This window comes from Anomalospiza imberbis, chromosome 11, assembly GCF_031753505.1.
Source record: "Anomalospiza imberbis isolate Cuckoo-Finch-1a 21T00152 chromosome 11, ASM3175350v1, whole genome shotgun sequence".
NCBI lineage: Eukaryota > Metazoa > Chordata > Aves > Passeriformes > Viduidae > Anomalospiza > Anomalospiza imberbis.
The window spans coordinates 4130247-4156241 of record NC_089691.1 but is presented as its reverse complement, the minus strand read 5'-3'; the positions used below and the strand labels follow the sequence as shown (position 1 = coordinate 4156241).

The window sequence follows — 25995 nt, the reverse complement described above, 5'->3', positions numbered from 1 at the left end:
TCAGGACTGTCTCTTAATTTAGTTATCAATGGAAGTTGCAACTCTGTGGATAAAGGAAGCTGTGACATAAGGAAAGTACAAAGCGTGGAGCACAGATTGTTTTAATCACAGAAGTGTTCAACTCATTTCAACAGATAAGGAAATATTTGTGAATCTTTTTTTTTTTTTTTGATAGCACATTGTTATAATACTTTACATATACACTGTACAATAATTCTTTCATACAGAAAAAAAAATAGTTCTATAAAACATTCCGTAGTTCATCGGAAAGATTTGGAACAAAACACGGGGAGCTCTTAATCTGCAGGTTATCAAAACAGGGGGGCAAAATTCTGGCAAAATTTGTTCTTGTACATTCATATTGGCAAAAAGGGAATTTGTTGTGCCTTGGAGGACGTCGCCAGCCCTCTGTGCAAAGCATAACAGAGCAGAGCAGGTGCCTCCAGGAGGTTTGTCCCTCGTCCTGCGCCAGTGCCAGCCCCACAGAGCCTTTGGGGACAACCGGTGCTGGTTTCTGCGCGAGGTACGCGGGCAGCTCGGCGCGGTGGCTGCGGGCGGAGGGAAGGAGCCTCCCAGGGCGCTGGTTTTGGGACAGGCGAGCGCTCAGGGCTCGCTGATGTCGATGAACTCCTTCTCGGGGGGAGGGCCCCCCCGGTACCAGCTGCAGGTGCCGTCGCTCCTCTTGATGCAGGCGTAGTGCCGGGCCTGGTGCCCGTAGAGCCGCCGCTCGATCAGCCAGTCCGTCCACAGGCACTCGTTGGGCGCCGTGATGGAGCAGGGCACCATGTAGCACGTGGTGATCTGGGGAGAGAGCTCCTTCAGCACCCTGCCGCCACCCTTGCACTGACCGCGGTGTCCTCAAAAATGTGCTCAGGTGGGATTCATGTACAGGTATCTGCTCTGCACTCACACGGCAGCTTCATCTGAACTGGGGGTATCCTCAAAAATGTGCTCAGATGGGATTCATGTACAGGTATCTGCTCTGCACTCACACGGCAGCTTCATCTGAACTGGGGGTATCCTCAAAAATGTGCTCAGGTGGGATTCATGTACAGGTATCTGCTCTGCACTCACACGGCAGCTTCATCTGAACTGGGGCAATCCTCAAAAATGTGCTCAGGTGGGATTCATGTACAGGTATCTGCTCTGCACTCACACGGCAGCTTCATCTGAACTGGGGCTTATTGTCAAAAATGTGAATAAACTGTGTTTATTTACATGTATCTGCTCTGCACTCACATGGCAGCTTCCTCTGAACTGGGGTTTATTCTCAAAAATGTGAATTAACTGTGTTTATTTACATTTATCTGCTCTGCACTCACCTTGCAGCTTCCTCTAAATGGGGGTTTATTCTCAAAAATGTGAATAAACATGATTCATTTACATTTATCTGCTCTGAAATTACTTTCTGACTTGCAGCTTCTTCTGACCTGGGGTTTATTCTCAAAAATGCAAGTAAACTGTGTTTATTTACATTTATCTGCTCTGCACTCACCTTGCAGCTTCCTCTGAAATGGGGTTTATTCTCAAAAATGTGAATAAACGGTGTTTATTTACATTTATCTGCTCTGCACTCACCTTGCAGCCACAGCCCATCTGGTACCTCTGGTTCAGGCTCTTTTTCTGAGACAAGGATAAATCATCCCACGGCTCAATGTAGTTGCACAAGTGGATCAGCACTTTGCCATCACTTAAAATTTGGCCTGCAGCATGGAAAACACAAAAAAGATCAAAGTAATAAAAGTGCTTTCTAAATATTATAAGTGTAAAAATACCTTGAGCTTTTAACTAATTGCAGCAAATTAGTCATACTTAAACATTTTTTAAATTAATTTAATTATAACGAGAGAATATTCTCCTAATTGCATGCTGTATGGATGTAAAGGATTGAAGAATGATATTTTCCTGAAGATGTTGATAACCTGCCAGCAAGGAGTGGATGTAAATGCAGTTAAACTGGATTTTACGAGGGTCTAGAAAAATCTGTAGTTACTTGGAACCCCAGACCTGCAGACACACAGGTGTTTTCTCATTATGCACCTTTGGTTCCTAGGAAAATCAGTACTGTTGGTTTTAATCAAATAATAGTGACAAATACTGAATCAAAATTCCTTCCATTTACTGATTATATCATTATTGACCTTCAGTTCCTTTGGAACTGCTCTAAGAATGCTGCAGGAAGGGTGGAAAGCATGTAAGATCACACTATAACTACAGCTGAACACAATTTTTACATCCTGTTGTGTTTGTATTTAGTACATAAATGCATTCCTTTTTAGCACATTTTAGCTAAATTCACTCTAAGCAGCTACTTCTGAATCTCCAGGAACATTAGTTTTGCTCCATTTTACCTGTTAGAAGGTACTGCTTTTTGTTGTTGGCTTCTAGTTTCACTCCACAGAGTGATGAATCAAAAGGGGTGTAGACATACTGGACATCCTTGAGCTTTTCAAATCCTTTAAACATCTGAAAATGATCAGAAACAGAGTCAGTAGTGGAAAACAAGCATGAAAAACAGTTGCAAAAAAGAGCTGGAGGAGATACAGGCTGAGTCTCTTTCAAGAGGGCTCCAAAGTCTGAATTAATGTGAGAAAACACCAAGAACTGGACTTCTTCTCTACACTTAATGAAATTCATCCAAGAGTTTTAGGAGAGAATTAAGTAGGTCATGATTTTTTTTAATTATAGCTTTTAAAATGTGCTTTTTCAGAGTATTTAATGGATTGTTAAAACTTTCTCTTTAGTTTATATTCTAGTGGCATGTTTTATTCAAGGAGCAATGCAGAGGCAGCATTCATCCTGACCAAAACGCAAATATTTCTCAGTGTATTCCTATGGGGAATTTTCTGTTGGTCACTGCAGTTGTTGAGATCTCCTGGGACACCAAACGTGCTGAGGAACTGAGCATTTCCTGAGCATTGTTTTCATATTTGGTCACCAAAGCAGAGTGGTTCTCCATATCCCAAATTCTCACCAGTGGGACCTTCTCACATCTTGGAGAACCTCATCCAGAGCTTAGGATTTCCACCCTGGGAGCCCCAAAATGGAGAGATTTGGGATCAAAGCCCTTTTCAGGCTGGCTGCCCCTTAACCAGCAGTTTCAACCCCAAAAAGAAATCAAAACTGAGCCATTAAAAGATGAAAACAAGCTGAGCTGTGTCCAAGCCCAGAGGGAGGGAGCAGAAGGTGCTGCTGAGTGCCTGTCATCACCTCGTGTGCCACCACCAGCCCGGTGACATCATGCCACGTGTTGACAGCTGGGGACAATGGCAGGGGCTCACAGCTCTCCCAGTTGCAGCTGGTGTCCCTGGAAAATGTGTTTGTGTTCCTCAAGCCCTCCCAGGGGATTTAAATAGCACGGGCCACAAGAAAATACTCTGTAATATGTTGGTTTTTCTGAAGCTTTATTTATGGAGGGGGGAAAAAAGCCAACGTTGTTGTCACTGCGCGGGCGATCCAAAAATATTAGCTGGGATTTGAAATGCTTTGGAGAAAAAAACAAACAGGCCCAGCCAGACCAAAACACAAAATAAACTGGCACCCTGTCCAAAGCAGCAGTGGGAATCACAGAAAATCTCCAAAATGAAGAGGGAAATGTGTCTGCACAGGGCCACCACGTCAGCTCTGCAGGAGAACTTTGCTCAAGCTCCCTCCACCTTCAGAAACCCTCAGGGCATTGTAGGGAACAGATTTTCCATGGATATCTCAGCTTTGGCCTCAGCTTTGGAGGCTTTGTGCAGACAGTACACCTTGCTTTAGCTATAAAACCCCTAAATATCCATAGTAATTAATAATAGTAATTAATAATGGAGATTTAGTTAATATTTAAATGGGTTTAATGTTTTGTTGCAGGGTTTTTGGTTGCTTGGTTGGGTTTTTTTTTAAATTACTGTCTGACTTCTGTCTGGTTTTGGCCTATATAATTGTTACAGCATTTCTAAAGATTATAATCTTGTGTTTAACTCAGTAAATCACATTTAATCTTCTCAATCATATTCTCCTTTCTCTAAAAACACGGCTATTTCTCTGCAGAGGGATAAGGTAGTTGGATTTGGTTTAATTTTGGTGGTTGGAATTTTGGTTCTGCATTGATGTGTGGTCCATGCTCACCTGAGCTCCTGGTGGGACTTTACTGGAATAGGAAAACAGGGTGAGGATTTGGGGGATAGAGAGATGAGAACCTGCTACTAAAGTCTGTATGGACACTGTCCCTGTCCTCCTGAGGTGGAACCAGCACCAGCACATGGCTTTGCTTGAGGATTTTACAATGAGTGTGATGACCAAGTCAGTTACAAAAATATTATAAGGAAATATTCAATTGTATATAAGTCACATATTATCTTCTCTCTTTAATATAATGCTCTAAATATTGCAAGAAAAGAACAGTAATAGAAAACATTTTTGGCTTCTTGACATGCCAACCCATTGCTATAAAATGAATAGCCCCACTGTTACTGGGTTTTTTATTTCTGAAAATGAATATCAAAATGATATCTAATATTTCCATCTAGAATAGCAATGCTTTAATGCTAAGCCTAATGCACTGGATTTAAAATGAGAGAAACAGAATTTAAGCCATCACATTAATGGAACAGCTCGACAACCCTGAGAGTAATAGAGCAGAGAAACAGCAGCATTGTGCTGAATGTTAGAGTCAAATATAACCTCCAAGGGCTCTGTGCTCCCTTTCCAAGAGGGGAGAATTGATGAGGAAAGTGTGAGTATCTGAGTGGTCTAAAAGCCCTCCCCAAAACTCACATGGAGGTGATAATTTTTGTGAATTTTTGGCTCTAATTCTTGATGCATTTTACAAAAATCCCCAGGATGCTTTCCAAAAGAGACGCTTGGAGGGTCTGCTCTTCCTTGCTGCGCTCCATCAAGCAAATGCTCAGCCTGCCCCCCGCGCTGGGCGTGCTCCTGCCTGGGTCACCCAGAGAGAGCCCTGTGGTCAGGGCCACTGGGGACCCTGCAGCCTGGGGGGCTGCAGGCATCGGGAGAAAGCAGCAGAGCACCTGAGAGAAGATTGGAACGCTGAGCAGAGGATAGCCTCACCTTTCACACGCACTGTGGAGTTAAATTCTTCAAAATGCTGCCACCTGAGGTGAGACACGCTGTGCTCAAGCTGTTGCTGTGAGCTCAGCTGCTCAGCGCACTGAGGAGTTGTGCAGCAGGTTTAATTTTCACCTCGGTTACATGCTTTGGATGTCACAGGGTACCCCTCCCTGTCACTCCTCTGGGGTTTATCCGGCACAGTCGCCTTGCTGGGTTTATTTTGGTGCCACCCTGGGTGCACAGAGGGTGGGCAGGTCACAGAGGTCCTGTTTTCCAACCCAAATCCTTCCCTTCCCAAAATCCCTCCCTCCCTGGAGCAGGGAGCTGGGGAGGGTTTGGTCCTGAATTCTCTCTGGTCAGGAGGAAGGATTTGAGGGGTGGGGGTTACCACAACCCTTCTGTGGTTAGTCTAAGCTTGTGTGTGATGATGTAGAGCATCTTTATCAAAAAACACATCTCTGCTTCGTCCAGGCCTGGCTGACTTGGAATTAAATAAACACCTCTTCCTGTTGCCTGAGTTTCAAACAGGCCTCCACTGCTGAAAATTAGGGAGAAACTCCAAAGCAACTTCAATACACAAAAAATTCAGAGGTTTCAGTGTGCTAAAAGAATGGGATTATAGGCTGAAAATAATCATTCAGATTAGATTTTTCATTCTTCTTGTTTGTGCTGAGGTAGAAGATGATTTGCATTTCTCTCAAGTTCCTGAAGTGCTGCAGAGTAGCAGCAGAACATTGAAGTGCCAGTGGAGGAAAGGGAATTCTCTGGCACTGATGTGCTTATTTCTGTAAGGAAACATTTGAATAGATCCTTAATATTCAAGAAGATGGAAAGTGGCAGATGGTGACAGCTTTGGAGTTTTTTTAGCAAGGTAGAGACTGGCTGGCTGAAATTGCTATAAAACCTTACCAGAAGTCATGTGTGATAGCCATCCCTGTGAATACTTTGAGATATTCTTGTTTACCAAAGTTTCTTCCTACTTAAACTCCTGTGAGGGGATTCCATCAGTGGATACTACTTGAATGACTGGATTGTTTTTTTGTAGCCATGTAGCCATGCCTAATGACCTTCTTAAGTGGTCCCAGTAAATGGAAAAGTGCAAAAATTATAAAATAATATTCAGTGAAAACCAGCCCGCCTCACCTATGCACACTCACACATTTTAATTTAGAGAGATTACCTACTTCTTGTGTGTTCCAGAAAAAAGTAAATTATCATTTTAATGATCAACATCATGATCATTTTAACAGCAGTGAGAGTTTGATGGTGACTTCAGTGGGCTCAAGACATGTCTTCTCAAATTCTGTTAATGAATAGATCTTCCTGGAGCTGAACAAAGAGTGGGGAAACCCCGTGAGATTCTGAAGCTGTGCCTTTGCGTGTTTGCTCCCCCAGCAACATTCATACAAATGGATTTTTGTTTGTGTGAATGTGAGGGAAGGACTCCTGGCCCTGCAAATATCCCTGGTCACAATGAACAAAGGGCTTGCTCCCTCAGCTGGAAATGCTCCCCTCTCTTTGGAAACCTTGGATCATGCAGAGCTGCCACACCAGCAGTGCACAGGTGATCAGGAATCCTCCAAAACCAGATGAGCTGACACCAAATGCTCACAGAATGAAGCTCACAGAATGAAGCACATTTTTTGGCGCCTTCAAAATCACAAATAACAAAATTCTTCATCAAAATATCATTATTTAGCAAAAACCTCCTCAATATCAAAAAACCCTTCTGAATATCATTATTTAGCAAAATTCTTCATCAAAATATCATTATTTAACAAAAAAACCCTGAATATCAAAAAAATCACTCCTGAATATCATTATTTAGCAAAATTCTTCATCAAAATATCATTATTTAACAAAAACCTCCTGAATATAAAAAAAAAATCCCCTGAATATCATTATTTAGCAAAATTCTTCATCAAAATATCATTATTTAGCAAAAACCTCCTGAATATCAAAAAAACCCTCCTGAATATCATTATTTAGCAAAATTCTTCATCAAAATATCATTATTTAGCAAAAACCTCCTGAATCTAGAAAAAAAAAAACACCTGAATATCATTATTTAGCAAAAACCTCCTGAATATCTCTCAAGTTCCTGAAAGTGCTGCAGAGTAGCAGCAGAACATTGACGTGCCAGTGGGAGGAAAGGGAATTCTCTGGCATTGATGTACTTATTTCTGTAAGGAAACATTTGATTATATCCTTAAAATTTAAGGATTGATTTAAATTTTCCTTTTTTTCTTTCCCTTTTTTTAACCCCTCCTGTGATTTACTTGTCTGGGTCTAACTGTGGGGGCAGCTGGAGCCTTTTCCAGCTTTCCCAGCATTTTGGGGTAAATTATTTTGGGCTGAAATATGCAGAGGTTATCAGCATTGAACTTCAAAAAAGCTGAGTGATTCCATGTACCTTTATTTGTTTGATTTCATACCGGATCATTTTGTGGGTATCAAGGGGATCATCACTGGCAGGAACCACCTTTTCACTGGTTATTTTTGCTCGTATAACTGGAAGAGAGAGAGAGAGATTTAAATGCACATGAGCAGATGCCCAATTTTACAATCAAAAATGAAAATTATACTGACAGATTTTGGCATTGTTTTGACACTTCAGGTACAAGTAGATTTTCAAGATTTTACCATAAGAACACCAGCTGAGCTCCTGAAAACAAAAGTAAGTGGGCTGTCTGCGATGTAAATCTGAATTCCCAAGAATCTGGAAACCTGATTGATGTTACCACTCGGTTTTGACAAAAAATGTCCATCAAAATCTCTGGAAGACTTGAATCCCATAAAATTTGACAAAATACCCATCATTAAATCAGTGAGCAGAGGAAAGGGACACGTCTGTCGATTACAGAATTGTTGATCAAATAAACAGACTTGAAGTAAGCCCCTGAAAGCCTGTGCCAGGCAAGATGAAAGCATTGATTTCATGCATGAAATTAGAATAATAATCTTATATCCACTTTTCTGGAGTTTAATGGAGCACGCCATTAGTTCTGTTAACCAGTAGAAATCAATTACTCCCTGTTTGGAATTATTTATTTCCTGTTCTTTAATCAAGGAGAGTAGGAGATTTTATGAATTAAGAAATGGATTCTTTTCCCCTCTCCTTGTTTGAGGCATCTCTCTTGTGTGTGATGTTTAAAATACACCAGGAATCTTTGGAAAAATTAAAATCAGACTGAGTTGCTTGGTGCCACCACGATAAATGTATCAGAACACAGCCTGGATTTCAGCTGAGCAGAACTTTGTTTGGCACAACTAACAGAACATACCCATTTCCTCTTGGCTTTTCAATTTAGTTATTCAATCAGAAAGCAGAATCAGGAGAGCAAAAGCAATTTCTTTTCTATTCAATTTCTTGTTTTCTGGATTAGATGTATAATAATAATTAAAACCACCTAGAATTGCATATGTTTCCCTTTACAGGCAAAGCTAAAGACAATAAAAATGTAGAGACATAGGAATATTCATTGTTTTATTGTGGTTCTAAAGTGGTTCTAAGAATATGGAGCATGGCCAGAATTCCTCTGGGGATTTTATCCCTCAAAATTAGGGAGAGCCCCATTTTTGCTCTGTTCTGGATGGCCACTGCTGCAGTTCCTGGGTTAGAGCAGCCTGTGCTTGGGGACAGACATTGGCAAAGCCAGAGCAGAGCAAAGTTTTGCGACATCAAAATCACATGCCCCCCCCCTCAAAACTCCCATTTTTTTACTAGATTGGCCTCATTTGTATCATATTTAACATTATGGTTAAAGAAAAGGAATAGGAAACCCAGCCTGAAACGCAGCCAGGTGCAGGTCAGTCCCACCTAACCCTGGACAATTCCCATTTCCTCACTAATTAGCTGAGCAAACTGGATGGAATACTCAACATGTTAAATTATTGTCAAAATCAACGTGTTAATTATTATTAAAGCTGCAGATGGCTGCAGCTTCCAAGCTCCAGCAGGATGCTCCCTCCTCCTGAGCCATTAAACCCTTCTCGAGGAGCATTTTGGACTTGTTGGGAGGAAAGAGTTCTTTTAAGTACAAGCAGCAAATTCCTCATTTCACATGGAAAGTGGCAGCTTCTCTTTAATCATTTGCAGATGTGAGCAGCCCCACAAATTAACTGTGTGTCTGCAGTGCTCTGAACTCCTTCCAGGGGAAAAGTGGCATGGGTTGGGTGTGCTCTACCCTGCTGGCAGGGACAAATTAGGATGGTGTTGCTTTGTTTTAAGATGCTCTCCTCTGCATCATTACTCCCTAAAAAAAAAAAAAAAAAGGGATTTCTCATTAAAGAATCTGTTCAGTTCTGAAGGAAAGGGCTGAGAGAACAACATTATTTTCCCACTACCATAACATGCTTTATGTGCAGGATATCTTTTCCTGCCTACTCAGTGTGGGATAATTAAAACTGCTTTCCCCACATGTTCAATGTCGAAACGTTGTGCATTTCCATATTTTTATGAAATTCTACTTGTTAGCGCATGAGGGGAAGTTTATAGATAATCCCTGATAGCTCCAGGGGTCTCCATGGAGTTGTGCAAGGCTGAAAGTGAAACGTCCTGGGGTTTGTCATGCAGAGATCTTTTAGTGGATGTGTAGATGAAAATGAGAAGTATTTTTGTGTGGTGTGTGTTTCATTTGTTTGTTTAAGAGAAAACTTCCAGATGGCAAAGGAGGACAAATTGAGATTTTTTTTTTTTAACAGTAAAAAAGCTTAATTGTCTAAATGTTGAGCTATTTGGGTTCTACCCTTCTATTCTCCTGAAACCAAAGGCACAGAGAACTTTTGGCGCCTTTCAATTCTTCTTGGGTTCCTTTTTATTTTTATTTTCTGTGCATTAATATTTTTTTGCCATCAGTGTCGTCTGGCTGTCTCCTCAAACCTCTGATCCATGTGGTTGCTCCTGTTTTTAACCACAAGCACTTCCTGCTGGAGCATTCCTGGGCATCTCCCTCTCCTCTCTGGTGGCTCAGGGGGCTCAGGATTCCTCCGACTCTGCACTTCTTTTCAGGACATGGTTTTGAGCATTCCAGGGCTGGCTTGGCCTCTCTGTGTGAGTGAGAACAGCCTCTGGTTGTTCAGTAATAATGTCATTTTAGCTGTTATTGCTTCCTTATGAGGAATTTGCATCTATGGAATACATAGGCACGGATTTCACGTTTCAGTGCTAGTAATTCCGAATGCCTGGGATTCGTTCTGCACTAAAACTACAGACTTGAATATTTCAGTAGGAGGATGTAGCTTCTCTGTGGACTCAACTTTGATAAAATGTCATTTTCTATCCTCACTTTGCAGCTGGAGGTGTCTCAGGTGACTGAACTGGAAGGAAATGAATTTGAGGTATAGGAGGACAATGCTCAGCCATTGGGCACTCTCCTGAAATGTGTTAAGAATATATTTACTCCTTCTCTCCTGAATAATAATGAACCTCTCCCAACCATTTGTAAGTCAGTAGGAGATCATTTTAACTGGGCAAAACACAGCACATATTTAGTTTATCATTTGATATGTTTGTGTTTATTCAGCCAGGAGAAACGTGTCAGGGTTTGTACAATACAGAAAGGTTTATATGTAGTAAGGGTAGAAAGATAGGCATTAACAGCATCCTTCCCAAACCTGGGTGATTTCCTTCTGGAATTAGCTACACTAATTAATACTAATTCAATAAACATCACTTTGTGTGTTAGAGATTCTTCTGATCATGAGGAACTGCTTTTATTATGGGTGCATTTCCTTACTCTGAGGAAATTCCCTGCCGTGAGAATGATTTTACTCCACCACAGTGACAAAACCAATGAAATATGAAGGGAGAGAAGACACAAAGAACTGAGCAGTCTCTGCAGGGCCCATTCAAGGCACAGATGTGGATGGAATCTGGATAAAACAAATCCTTGAAATCAATGAAAATCAATCTATTAATTGATAATATATTGATATTATATCAGAATACAACAATATATTAATACGTATATTAATCTATAAATATATTATAATTAAAATATACTAATATATAATTGATATATTGATATACTGAAATGTATATATTCCCTAAAAGTAGTGTCCTTTTTAGACTCTGAGTTATTTCTAAGGCAATAACTGAGGGAAAAGTGTTGAGTGTAGAATCACTCTCATTGTTACAAGGGATTATTAAATAAGACATTCTGTATTACAGTATTTAATATTTTATATAATATTACTGTACTTAAGTGGTGAGTTTATCCTCAAGCTACTTTTCACAGTCCAAGTGTTAGAAGACAGGCAACTCTACTCAGCTAAAATAACCAATTTTACTGCTCCTTCAAAAAGGAAAGCAAGCTGGAGTTTACTCCCCTGATAAACTTCATAATCTTAAGAAGCAGGAGGTAAAGGAGAAGGTAAAAAACTGATGAATAAATGAGGTCTTTTCCTCCACTATCTCTTCAGTACCAGCACCTGCATAGTGACAAATAATTATCTAGGAAGATATTTAAGATACTGATGGACAAAAGAACAAGAAATTCGAGAAATTAACATAATTAAGAATAAATTAAGAAATTTAGGATACTGCTGGACATATAACAAGAAAATACGTTATTTATAAATCCTTCTGTGCATTCCTGCTTTAAATATATAAATGGTTAAATAGGTAAATATATACAGGCATATTGAGGAAGAATCTGTGCTTCAGCTGTGCATCCAGTTCACTTCAGGTTTGTGACAGGCTACACCAGAGCTCTGTGAATAGAAATGTGATCTCCACCTCTTCTAAGCAGCCTTCCTCTCCAGAAATCAGGAAAGTTTAGTTCCTAGCTCACAATTTTTTAATTACAGTCAGCTTTGCTACAAAAACCTTGAAATGCGACTTCAAAAACTATATTGACAGGAAAAGATGTAAGCTACTAAAAAGTTATCATCAAGGCTCATGAAGCTCTTTTTTTTTCTCTTATATTTCAAAGGCTCAACTTAGCCCTTTCATTTAATTACCTAAAATACAAAGAGTAATTTTTGAGCACTCCTTTCCACCTGTCTCTTTAGTGTCTGACACTTGAGTCAAGCTGCTCTTAGATGTTCTTGTTCTTGGAGGGACAAGGAATAAAAGGCAAAGGAGAGGGAGCTAAATGAGAGTGTGTGGCTGTTACATGGCTGGAATGAGGATGGCATCCTAAATATAGATAAAAAGCATCCAAAAAGTGTTTTTCTGAAATAGTCAGAGTGTGCAGTTATGAAATGTAGCAGAGCTATGGACACAGAATATGGATGTGCATCATTTTGAAGGCCTTTATATTCAGATTAACTTCTTTCTATAAAAATCTGTCCTTTCACCAAAATGGGAGCAGTTTCATACACAATATTCAGCTGTTTCTGCTCACTCTTCTGCTGTAAGATTAACTCAAACTTCTATCATCTATCTATTACTTATCGGTCAGAAATTTTTCACTCTTTGGGGTGCAGGAGCTTAAAACTTGCTCCATGAATGTCTCAAATTCTTAGAAGATCCCACCCAGAATTTTGGTAAAAGGAAAATCCCACTGTGACAACTGCAAACTCAGTTCAAAAACTCTTCTTGACAAAAAGTGATGGTTTTTGGGGGGTGGGGGAGAAGAGGGCTTTTATTTCCTCAAAAGTGTATATGTCGACTCTTTTTTTTTTCTCAAAAGAAGTTATTGAAAGAGAATTTTGCCTCACTGCAACACTTTTGTGAGATCCAACACCATTTTACATATCCAAAGGAATCCCAAAAATTCTGTTCAACTTTTTTGCAGCAGTTCTGATCCCAGGCTACTCAAACTTGGTTGGAACATGACATTGTGGTGTCTTGGGTTTATACACTGAAAGAATTTGTCTGAAGAACGTGCAGAAGAGTCCACATGAGGGGTTTGGAGCTATAAAGGTCAAATTTTCAGGTCCAGTGATTTAGAATAATGAAATAGAATTTAGAATAATAGAATAATAGAATTTAGACTATGAGAATAATATTAGAATAAAGCAGGAAAGAGCTGAGCTGGCTCTGGGCTCTGCAGGCTGGGTGGCAATGGCTGTCCCTGTTGTCCCTGGGGTGACAGGCTGGGGTTACCTTAGGTGTGATGTTTCTCCTTTACTCTGCTTTCTTAGCTGGCTGCAGCGAAATAGAAATCCATTCTCAGTTCACCTGTGGCAATTCTGACAATTTTACACCACCTGATAAAGATGTGCCTGTCTATTTTTAAGCACTCCTCATTTAAGCAACTGTATCACTTGCTATGTTTCCTATTTTGTATATCCTGTGATATACATGATATGTATATGATATTTGATTATGATATATAACATATGATGTTATGATGTGTAATGTTTCCTATTTTATATATCCTAATTTATTTTGAAGTCACGTAACAGAAGCTTCCAGAACTGCTGCATTAACTAATCAATGGTGTAATAGTGATGATTTTCATTTGAATGTTGGGATAAACCACTTAGAAATAAACCACTTAGAAATAAACCACTTAGAGCAGAAACAGCTGCATATTGTGTATGAAAGTGCTCTCATTTTGGTGAAAGGACAGATTTTTATAGAAAGAAGTTAATTTGGACAGAAGGGCCTTCAAAATGATGCACATCCATATGTGCAGTGTTGGTGGTGCCACCGGTTTTGTTCCAGTCAGAACAAAGCTTAGCCAGGAATTTTCCATTAATAAATTTTCTCAACCAGAGGACTGGTGATTTCCTTCAGGGGGTTGCTGTGGGATTAAGAAAGAAGAGTTTTTATTAACACCCTGTCACCACAAGTGCTAAATTTATGTTCTGTAAGAGAAGGCTGGGGACAAATGTGATAATGAGATATTCAGCAGTGCCCATCTTCAGTCTGGGAGGGGAATGAGTTCAGAGGGCTCAGTGTGAGAAGCTGGAAATCCCAGAAGGGGACTGGAATTCATGGGGAGAGCTGCTCCAGGGGGAATGCCTGTGTGCAGCCTGGCCAGCAAACACCACTGCAGCTCAGATTTGCCTCCACGTGAAGTCAGGCATCTGGAAATGGCCAAGAATTTAAATGTGAGCAACCAGAAAGCAAAATAACTTAAAGTTTGTGAGCAGAACTCATCTACTGCAGTCACCTGAAGTCAAGTTATGGTAAAATAATGCAAGGAGTCCAAGAAAATCTCTGGAGAGAGGGTGTGAGCACAGTATTTCACTGGCCTTTGAGTCTGGAGGGCACAGAAGCTGAACCCAATATATTATATTCCACTCTTGGTGTCTTGGAGGAGAATAATGGCAAGAAATTCTATCAGAGCTGCCAAGGAGCCCAAGAACAGGGTGGAGCACTTTGGTTTCAGGAGTACACAGATATGACAAAAATAATCTTCAGACAGGGAACTAGACATCTGAGGCACTTAACTTTTCTTGCAGAGAGGGAACAAAGTCAGCAGGCAAAGAGAAGGAATACTCAATCTCCAAAAAGAAGAGGAATCTGCACAGAATTTGTCACAAGAGACCAAAATGAATGAACCCCCTTAAAGCAACACTGCACAGGATAGAATAGATACCTTGGCAAGAATCCTAAATTAAACATGGTCTGTTGGCTGCTGATTTATATTGCTTACAAAGCCTCTAAAATGTACAAGAGGGTGTAAAATCTTTCTCCAAAATTTAGAGCAACTGTCTCATCTGTCCAGCATTGCCACTCTCCCTTTCCCTGCCTTTTTTAAATTAAACATGCTGGATTATCCAGTAGTGTCAGAGCTTTACTTGCCATATTTGCTTATGGTAAAGCTTTGGTTCTCACCAATGAAGAGAGCAAAATAACTTGATTAAATATTCTTGTATACAGAAAACATTATAATTTCTCAGAATACATATGAGAGGAAGAAAGAAGCTTTGGTAACACATATTATAACCCTGATTGAGGCTCCCAGGTATCACTAATGCTACCAAAAAGAGGCAAAAGTTATTGACTGATGGACATAAAATAAAGTTTGAAAAGAATTAATTTAGTACTCAATGTGTACCTTTACATGCACACTGATATTTTTATCATTGTGTGCACACATATTTTTATCAGATATTTTTTGATTATTTTAGAGATAATTCTGGGGAGAATGAAGGTTTTGTTTTCTTGGTGTTTCAGTATTTGATTTGCACATGTTGGCTTCCAACAGGAGAGGCAGTGGTGCCGTGCAGTCATTTGAAATCTCTGGGAATGTATTCCATACATCCCTGGGAGCAGGGACCATTTCTGCCATGAGCAACCACCCCTGCCAGTGCCACCAGGGTGATTTTATGGCTCAATCAATAGCCTTTAACCTGAACACATTATTTTATGTCAATCGGTCAATAACTATTTAAGACTTTTCCAAAGCATGTCCCTGAACAGCAAATATTCTGGGTTTATCTGCTCATGCTGAAGGTTTGGCCAACTACACTCTCATGAAAATGCCAATATTTTTTGTCCTTTTCCCACTTAAAATTGTCTTCATTTTTCTCTAGTCTGAGTCCAAAAAAGGAGGATGTGCTGGTGCTGTAGCTCCATCTCACATATTTTGAGGTGGCCTGTACTGCATGGTTTGTACTCTGTGTTTGCAGAAGCTCTCCTGCTCCTTACAGATTCAGGTATTTGCTTTGCAACTTGGTGGCATGTGAATCCTTGTCTTTATTTACAATAAGCAGCCTGAGCTGAACTCAGGTAATTCTCACTTTTGCAAATTAATTCCTATTTAATTGGATCTTTCAGAATCTGGTTGTTATGAGTTTCCTGGGACACTCCCAGTCAGTTCCAGACCACCTCTGCCATGGGTGTCCAGGTGTTTTATCTCCAATTGGCTTTGTTGGGGCTTTTTAAAGCAAAACTTGCTGGCCACCATCACCACCTCTGGAAATAGTTTAAAATATCCATTTTTTAAATTCTTGTACCCCAGTGTTGGGGTAGGCTGGAATTGGAGTCTGGGCACTGAGTGAAGGCTGATGTGTGTTAGAATGGTTGAAGCAGTGTTTGCTTCAATGACTCCTAACTCCCACAGGAGTGCTGCCAAATTACTGATGGTGCTGCCAGGCTAGGGATGAGATGGATACAACACACACTGCCAGGAGAAAAAATCTGGGAGATTTTTCCAATGGCTCCTCTGACAGCCTTGGAGTGCGGGTGTCCCACACAGCCTTTGATGCTTTCAACATCCAGGAGACTCCAGCCCTTCGTTTGCAGTGCTGAGTTCAGAATTATTGCACAGCTTGGAATTGTTTCAGGCTGCAGGAGAGAGAGAGATGTTTGCTTCAGGATCTGCTGAGGTGCTACTTACTTCCTGATACTTTCAGGAGTGGAAACCCTACATTTTTATTTCTCTTTTGAGCACAAGTCAGTGTTGAATGCTCTTTGAATGATCTTTAAACAGCTGGAAAAGAACAAACATTCTTAGCAAATGGCTCATCTATCAATTAATCTTTCAACAGGACAGAGCAGCAAACAGTAGCTTCATTTCCAAACTGTAACTCAGCTCAGATGTTTGGGGCTGTGGGATGAGTTCAGTTCTAGATGCAAACAGAATGAGCAGCAGCAAAGCTGCCCCAAAACTGAGTGAGGGTGGAAAATCTTCTCCTCTAGGTTTGCAGGATGGATTTCTTATCTGTGAGTCTACATTGTCACCCTTGCTCCACAACTCCCAGACCCAAAGCTGAGGAATCTTTAGTTCAGAAGACGTTTCTGCTAGTTGGAATATAAAAGCAGTTTTATTTTTCCTGCTTTGTATTTTAGTTTCCTGACATTCCATCAATAAATGCTTATAGCCAGCTGTAAAATAACTAAATCATTAGCACAGTAATCAACTGAAGCACAGTTTCCGAAATTATGGGAAAGAAGAATTGTGGAGTTTTCTGCACTCTTTGAAAAAAGGTGTTTTGGATCTGTAAGCACAGAGCTTGTTGAAGAATGTAACTGTAACTGCAGCAGGATTTTCCCTTTATTCTAGGAAAAGCAATGTATGGAAGATCATTTCTTAGTCTTGGTGATGTTTCCAGTTGCATGAGAAGATAAGGGTGATGAGGTAATCCAATCTGTAACTGAGAAATCAAAGCCTTACAGGGAAGTTCATGACTTGGACTAAAACTCCACTTTTGAGAAACTTTTGAAGACTGAAAGCCCCATAAATACTCTCCAAGTTGATAAAGCAGATATCAAGGATTTTTTAAAATTACTTTGTGATAAGGATATTCATTTGCACTGCATTGTTTCTCTGTGTAAATGCTTTGCAGAATTTGATTACTCTGTAGCGTCTTATTAACCCTATTAGGGTTAATAATAAACCCTATAGGGTTATTTTATTAACCTTACAGAATTTATTAACAGACCTGTTCTAGTCTGCATCCAAACTGCATTTCCAGTTCAGGCTTTTGGGGTGTGGAAGGCCAATGTTTAAGCTCATTAGGACTCTCAGGTAGGTCAGGATTTTGTGTACCTCTGTGTTTTTGGCTCAGCATGCAAAAATTCCTCGTGTTGAAGGCAGGAGTTGATTGGGTTTGCTTCCTTGTTAAACCAGAAGATTATGTGGGTTTAATTTTTTTTTTTAATTAGAAGAATACATTCAATTTATGAGAGTGAGGTTTTACATTCTCATTTCTATAAACTTTCAAATAGAAGAGACGAGTGTATTTTTAACAGAAGCATGAGATCTTTTTAACTTAAATTTCACCTAAAAACTACCCAAACTGATTTCCAAATGTTGTCCAAGGTCAGCTTTATTTTCACAGCTGCTCCTTGTGTTACCAGAAACATTTCTCTCTGCTTCACAAGCCTCAGATACCACATCATTTGACTGGTAATCAACATCTGCCTAATTTCAGCTGGAGAATAACACTCTCTTTATGCTCCAAGCCTGTAGGACAACACACATGATGTTATTGTGGATTTCCATTCATGGGACATGGCCCTTCCTCGGGGTGGACAGAGCCCCACATTGCTGAGATAGCTTTTAATGAGAAAGTTTGGGATTAAAGTTGGCACATTAATAGGATTAAGAGTTTGGCAGCCTTTCAGGGCCTCTGGTTTATATTATTTAATCTTTGTTTCTAAGCTTGAGCTTTGTTTCTGCCCTCAGTGTGTGTATAACATTGTTTTTGAAATGATGGGGTCCAGTTTCCCAGAGTTACAACAAATGATTTTAAATAAAAGTAACTCAGTTTTTTCATTTTCTTCTCCCAAATTTAGAGCACACTCAGTAACAAATTTGTGTGACTGAGTTACTTCTAAGTCAGGCAACCAGCACAATTCTTCTGAAATTTCATTTTACTACCCAATAGCCAGCTCTGGGGTTTTTTTTCACTGAAGCTAAATTGTGTTACATTTTTCAGCTATGTCCTAATTGACAGGAATGTTGTGCTCTCCTTAAAATCCCATCCTGTTGTTCACTTTTGTGATGCCACCTCATTTTACAGCCACAGCTTTGAAGAGTTGGGAGCAGTGCCATGAAAATGCAGCGAGCAGGGGAAGGAAACTCAGCCTGGGTGTTCCCAGACCGAGCCCCACTTTCAGGCTGAAGGGGCAGAGCTCTGAAGGGCACTCATCCACAGAATATTGGGAATCGTTTCTCAGAGTTGCATGGGATTGGCAGTGTGATTCAAGTCTTGAATTCAGCACTGAAGAGTGAGTTAGGAAACAAAATTTCCATGGATTTTTTAAGTTCTCAAAGTGTTTGCTCCTATCCTAAACCCTCAAGTAAATGGAGGGTTATTGGTAGGTCTTATTCAGGTCTTACCCTTCCTATTCCCAAACAGGGAATTCAGGCTCCATCCTAGGAAGCTGTTGCACTAATATTTTAGTGAAATTTATTTTCACTATTTGGCTGCAAAAGGAAGGACTCAGTGCCATTCCCACAGCAGCATTCCAGCAATTCATTGAATTGAATATTGAGGTTTTTCACTGGATATTCAGGTACAAAGACAAATGTAATCTGGGATTGACACCACAGCATTCCCGCAGCCAGAGGTTTTGTAGGATTTTTGCATTTTTTAAAGCATTTAGAAGTTTCAGGCTGGGATACCAAGCACTTTATGTGTACTGCAATTATTCCTGAATTGCCATTCATGGGCATTTTTACCAGTGACAGGCCTTTGCAGGGTGCCAGGTGTTTTTTCTTCTCTCTAAATGCATCAGCAGCTCCTTTAAACTAAACAACTTCTTAGAATTCATGCTGTCCAGGTTTTTACAAATGTTATTTGAAAGTGTTATTAATATGTATAAAAGTGTGCATAAAAGTAAGAAAAAAAATCATTTTTATTACTTTTGTACTTAGAGGAGTAAAGTAACCTGGTCTTCTTTTCTCTGAGTTTGACAGGGCACTGTATATCCAAAACTGATGGAAGATAGGTTCATTTCTCAATATTTTTTGTTGCTGAACCTAACATTTGTCATATAACAAAATGTGGATATAGGAATATATAAAATGTGGATGTAAGAATGCTTGTGAATGATTCCTACCTGCCAGCACTGGTTTCCTGAGCACTGGAGGGACACACAGGACTGGAATTCTTTTTTCCTCAGCCCCTTGCTGAGGAAAAGGCTGAGATTTGCCTCATTTTCAGCCCCTCTGCATAAACCTACCAACATCAGTTTTGAAATTAATGCAATTTCAGCTTGTTTTAAGAAGATTCATTGCTTCTGGAGATGTAGCTGGCAGCACTCTCCTCCAGTGGCACCAATGCTGCCTCCCCACTAAAATCCTTGCAAGAACCACACTCAGGTGGTTTTTAGTCTGTTCTTTGGGACAGAACTGGAACAACACCAGCCCAGTACAGCATTTCTGCCATCCAATTCCCAATTCTTGGAGCAGAATTTCAGCTCCCTCTCCTGAGTGTGAGCCCTGAGGAATGGCAGCTGCACATTCCTTCCTGGTGGAAGTATGGCTCTGGAAATGTGCATTGTTGGCACTGGAAATGTGCATTATTGGCACTGGAAATGTGCATCACTGGCACTGGAAATGTGCATTATTGGCTCTGGAAATGTGCATTGTTGGCACTGGAAATGTGCATCACTGGCACTGGAAATGTGCATTATTGGCACTGGAAATGTGCATCACTGGCACTGGAAATGTGCATTGTTGGCACTGGAAATGTGCATTGTTGGCACTGGAAATGTGTATTATTGGCTCTGGAAATGTGCATTGTTGGCACTGGAAATGTGCATCACTGGCACTGGAAATGTGCATTATTGGCACTGGAAATGTGCATTGTTGGCACTGGAAATGTGCATTGTTGGCACTGGAAATGTGCATTATTGGCTCTGGAAATGTGCATTGTTGGCACTGGAAATGTGCATTGTTGGCACTGGAAATGTGCATTGTTGGCACTGGAAATGTGCATTATTGGCTCTGGAAATGTGCATCACTGGCACTGGAAATGTGCATCACTGGCTCTGGAAATGTGCATTTTTGGCACTGGAAATGTGCATTACTGGCACTGGTTTGCACTCAGGGGAAGGAGGTGGTACAAGCTCTGGGATCTGCCTCTGCTCGGCAGGACAGGAAGAGAACTGAATTTGCCCTGCTATGGAGAAGCCCAAAAAGCTGTAGGAACACAGGTGGGGGGTGGGTCTGGGTGCCCATGACCCAGGATCCTGCCAGAAGCTCTCTTGCCCATGCATCAGCATCAAGGGCCCAGATTTTTAATAGGATCCACAAAAACCTTCCCAGAAAGCCAAGGTTTGTCACACCACTGTCCTTTGTATAATTAAACTTGGCACAAAAGGGCATTTTTAAAGAACCAAGGATCTCCAGTCCTGGAGGTTCAAGAGATCCACTGCTTGGATGGATCCAAGCCCCAAAGCCCCCAAAGCCTTGAGGAGCAATGTCATCACTGCTGAATTCGGTGTCAGACCCCCCTGAAGGGCTCAGCAGGCTGGGTCAGTGACCAGACCTGCCCAGTTTTATTGTGTACAACACAATAAAATAACAAGAAAACATCGAATTTCACTGCTCACCTTTCCTCTCCTCACTTGGAACAAGCACCAACCCCGTTTCCAATGCATTCCCTAAAGCTGATTTTTCCCACCACACAAAAATTACTTCCCACCTAAAAATGAACAAATTAATCCATTCCAGCACAAAACTGGATATTACATGGCAGAGAGGCAAAACTGTGGGACACTGAGCTATGAAGGTTTTCATTTGAAACTCAGCAATGAAGAAATAGCATTATTGTGATTAGGTCCCACAAGAGCTGACTCAGAAAACTTAATTCTGGCGTATTTAAAGAAAATTTGCACTGTTATGTTTTAATGTGATTAAAATGTAATAAATCATCTGGCACGTCTTTACAGTGCTTGATCTCAGTGATCTTGGGAGATTTTAATGGGCTGAAAATGCTGCCAAGCTCCAGCTGTAAAGTTTCCATCTTGTTTTGAAAAGTGCCACTCTTCTCCAAAGCTGCAGAACTGTCTTCTGAAGCTATATTATATATATATATATATATATATATATATATGTATTCAAGACCTGTTAGTCATTGCTGTTCAGTAAAAATATAATTTTCAATATATTTTTAAGAAAAACAATAATAAGACAGTTTAAATCAGAAAGAATACAACCAACTTTGAGGGGAACTGGTGTTACATAGCTAAGAAATGTGAAGTATTTATATATTTTTCCTACTGTCCAAAAAATAGCCAAGGGGGAAAATGAACATGAATTTAAAGTGCCAGACTTCAGAAAGGAATCAGTGCTGCCCATAGCCCATTTTTGCCTCCAGATTGCCTGATTTGAAGCTCATATTAGTCCAGAATTGAGGCCAGGATGACAAATTCAGTGGCAAAAGGGAAATCTGTTACCTTGGCACTATCTGGTAAACTCAATTGCATCCATGTTTCTCTCCAAAAAAAGGCAATTATCCAAAGAGTTTTCATGTGCTGCCTTGGCACTCCAGGGCCTCACTACTGAATCTGTTATCCAGCACCTCCTCCCACATTTTTGTGAGGAGAAAACGTGGGCATTGTGGTCAGCACTGATAATTAACATGGACATCTGTTTAATTAAACCACTCCATTCCCAGGGAAAGGCCTCTGGGAAAGCAGAGGTGTTTGCTGGGGCTGAAGGAATTCAGCACATTTTAGGAGGTCCTCAGCACCATCTAGAAGAGCCCAAGAGGGATGTATCTCTGGTTTTGTGTAAAAGGTGTGTGTCTCCTGGTGCCAGGCACTTCCTACAAATGAGTTACCTCTCTCTGGACTGAAATTTAAAATTACTGAGAAGCTCATGACAATTTCTGCAGTCTGCACTGTGGGAATCAGAAAAACAGAAACTCCCACAGACACGGGAGGGTTTGATCTGCAGCCCTGGAAGAAGCTCGGACTGATGTAAAAATACAATACACAGACATTCAGCAGAAAAATCATAAACTTGTGTTTCTATGGTTGTAAGTAAGAATATGCCTTAAGAAAGTGAGAAACTGCCCTGAGAAGATGGTGCAGGGCTTACAGTGTAGGGGTGTGGTTGGATGGAGTGAGCCAAGAGTTTAGAAGTTAGAACAGAAGCGTTTGTGTGCAAGTGAGACAGAAGCCATGGGACAAAAGTATCTGCAGTGCAGCAGAAGTAAGTGAAGGTGATGGGTTAGAAAAGCAAAATAAATTCTGTGGCAACTCTCTGTTGGGTTAAAAAGTTCTGTATTGCCCTGTAACAAAGAACTTGTGACTACTCTTGAGCTCGCTCCTCTGAAATCTCACAGCCTCTGAGACTGATGTTTATCTGAGCTATAAATCGTTCTTAGCTTGAAAATCGTCCCACCCCTTCGTTCCTGGCAGCAATAATGATACTGTACAAATCCCATCCTCTGAAGGCTCTGTGGGAAGATGAATAAGTGCAAGGTCAGGTAGATGGCAGGACTGGCACAGCACTCCTGATTTACCCTGGCAAATCCCATGGTCCTTCCCAACCCTCAGCCCTGCAGGCCTCTCCACTCAGCCCTGATTTTGGGCAGGACCAGGAGCTCTCCCTGACTCCAGCTCTGTCAGACATCCCCCGATCACTCTCAGGGTCTGTGCTGCCTGTGGGCATTTAGAGCCACAAAAACACCCTGGCAGTGAAGGACAAAGTGTCACAGCAACAATCATCTTAACAAAAGGCAAAGCAAAAGAGCTTGTCCAGCCTTAATTAATTTCTGTGCTGGTTTTTCCTTGGATCTCTCAAAAATGCTGTTGCTGAGTGGCTTCACACATTCAATTAGAGGTTCAGGGAACATCAATTCAATCCCTCCACCTTCACCATAGTCATGCTGGAGGAAATTAAAAATATTACCTTTACACAGTGGCTGGAGGACATGTGGTGGTTGGTAGCTCCATGAGCAAGTTTGAGACTTTATCTCTGGTTTTACTGCAGAGTTTTGGGTCAGGGCATCTTTATTTTAATAAGATGTGCTAGGAAATCCTGCGAGGGAGTCCTTGGCTGTGTTTGTGGCTAGACAGGATGAACTTAATGAATTTAATAACTGAACAACTGGAAGAGTCTCAGCACACGGCTGGGAGCCAGGTGGCCCCGAGGTGCCCGATGCCACAGGTGTGTCCCCAAGGCCACAGGTGTGTCCCCAGGCAGCTGTGGAGGCACAGCCCCAATTCCCAGGGGATGAGCAGTGCCTGGCCAGGGCTGCAGCCCGGGGTGCCCCTTCCTGCCGGGCACAGCTCCTCTCCTGGGCACAAAGGCTGCTGGCACCAGCCCGGGGGAGCTGCTCTGCCAAGCTGCTCCCTGGAGCTTCCTCTCACACAGGACAGCTCCACTCCAGCTCCTGCCGAGGGGTTCCACTCTGTTTGTGCAAAATGTCGTGGCCAAAGCACATCCAGTAATTCAGCCATGAGCGCTCAGAGCAGGTCTTGTGTGTGTGCATGCAAATGTAGACACAAAAATATGTGTGCACTTATTGGTATGAAGAATTCCCTTCATCGCCCATTTTGTGATATACAGAAATGGTATTTTAAAAGTGTAAATAGTGAACAAAGGGATCCTTGACATAAACATTCCTCAGCCAAAAGAGGAAGTTTACTTAGATAGGAATATTTATAGGAGTGAGAGCTTGAGCATCAAGTCCAAACATTGTAACATAAAACTATCCTAAGTATTTAAATAAAAAGTAGCATGATATAGTTCCTATTTTTAAAATACATCTAAGAAATGAGTAAGTATTAATCTGTATCATCAGAATGGATTCTCTGTGAATGAAAATATTCATTAAGGTGGCCAACAATGAACATTTTGGGTTTCCTCTATACTATAAAATTGTTAATTTTGGAAAGTGTTTACATTAAGTCTGTTGAAAAGCTGACACTTTCTCCTGCACAGCTAAATGCACACATATTTAGTTGTAGCAAAACTTTTATTTCCTTTCACTCCTTAAACACCCCCAAGCATGTAATGCCTGGTGGAGGTACCTCCACGAAAGAGATTGCTGAACACGGGCAGATTAAAAACCAATTTAACTGATGGCCACAAACAGAGCTCAGAGTTTGTCATGGCCACAAAGATTTTCTGTCAGGGCATAAAAGCAATGAATCAGTATGCAGAAGGTATTGCCTGCCCCATAGAGATGCTAATTCTGTGGCACTTTGGAAACTCATGTTCTACATTTACTGTTCACACCCCATGGAAGCTAACCAGCCTTAGCCTGAGCTAATGAAATCAAAAGGCTGCAAAATGTCACATTTTCTCAGAATGTCACATTTTCTCAAAATGTCACATTTTCTCATCCCCCTGCAGCCTCATTTTGGGATCTTTAGGCTCTTTCTATGAGTTGTTTGACAACCGTGGTGCTGCCTGGCTGTCATGAGGCACAATTGTCCCAAAACTGGAGAGTTACATTCACACAGAGCTGCTGTAGCCAGTTTATCTGCAGAAAATAAAGGGCCCATCAGTTTCCTGCTCCAGAAAATGACAGAAAACCCCACAAATAAATTAAAGAAAGTATAGAATAGCAGAACAAAGCTCAAAACTTTCAACAAGTTAGCACTGGGGGCATAGATTTTGTTGTCTTTTGTGGGTTTTTTTTTTTTGTTGTTGTTGTTTTTTTTTTTTTTTTGGTTGGTTGGTTGGCTGTTTTTTTTGTTCCCCTGAAGTGCTATAAAAATATCTATATGACCATTTTACACATTGCAGGCATATTTAGATAGAATAATTTTTGTATAGCAGATAGAATATTTTATATATAGCAGATACTGCTATATATAGCAGTAGATATTCGAAAGCTCAGGTATTTTCTAAGTTAGGACCTAATATACAAATACATAAATATATACCATATATAAAATATATACCCTGTATAAAGTATAAAAATATCTGTTATATGCCATAGATGTAAAATACATAAAATATAAGCTAATACACAAATTATATAAAATATATGAAAGATAAAAATACATTCATGTATAACGCATATAAAATAGAAAAAATATAGTTATGTATATGACATATGATATAAAAATTGTGTGTATATATGTATATATACATGTATGTATCTATACATTTTTATATATGTATTTATGTATGTATGTATGTATTTATGTGTATATGTATATGTATATGTATATGTATATGTGTGTATATATATGTGTGTGTGTGTGTGTGTGTATATATGTGTATATATATATATATATATATATATGTATACATATAAAATAGATATAAAAAATTAAATAAATCAAAAGCCACTCTCCAAGCCAGCAATCCCAGCAATTTATAACCACAAACCCTTCTGGCAGCGCGCGGGAAGCAGAGCAATCCCCGGCACCTATTCCCCTGCGTTAAGAACAACTGCCACCCCCCGTTTCCGCGCAGCCCCGCTGCAGAAGAGCCCCGGAGAGGCTCCGCGGCCGCGGACTCACCGAGCGCAGCATCGCACAGCAGCTGCTGCGGGTGCGCGGGCGCGCAGCTGCAGCCGGACACGGCCGCGGGCAGCGCCGCCAGCGCCAGCGCCAGCACCAGCGCTGCCCCTCGGCTCCCGGGGCTCCCGGGGGTCCCGCTGCCCGCTCGGCTCATG

General features: G+C 40.8%; 2 protein-coding genes across 2 annotated transcripts in view; one reads left to right on the top strand and one right to left on the bottom strand.

Moving 5' to 3' along the window:
• Positions 1–25995, top strand: part of SYN2 (synapsin II) — a 165850-nt gene that overhangs the window by 89729 nt on the left and 50126 nt on the right. The gene's annotated exons all lie outside the window — the stretch shown is intronic.
• On the bottom strand, positions 86–25995 carry TIMP4 (TIMP metallopeptidase inhibitor 4). The gene is made up of 5 exons (XM_068201493.1): positions 25841–25995; positions 7466–7563; positions 2352–2466; positions 1579–1703; positions 86–801 (listed from the first exon to the last, which is right to left on the bottom strand). Exons 1-5 carry the CDS (start codon positions 25992–25994, stop codon positions 604–606), a joined length of 690 nt encoding a protein of 229 aa, XP_068057594.1. The 5' UTR covers position 25995; the 3' UTR covers positions 86–603.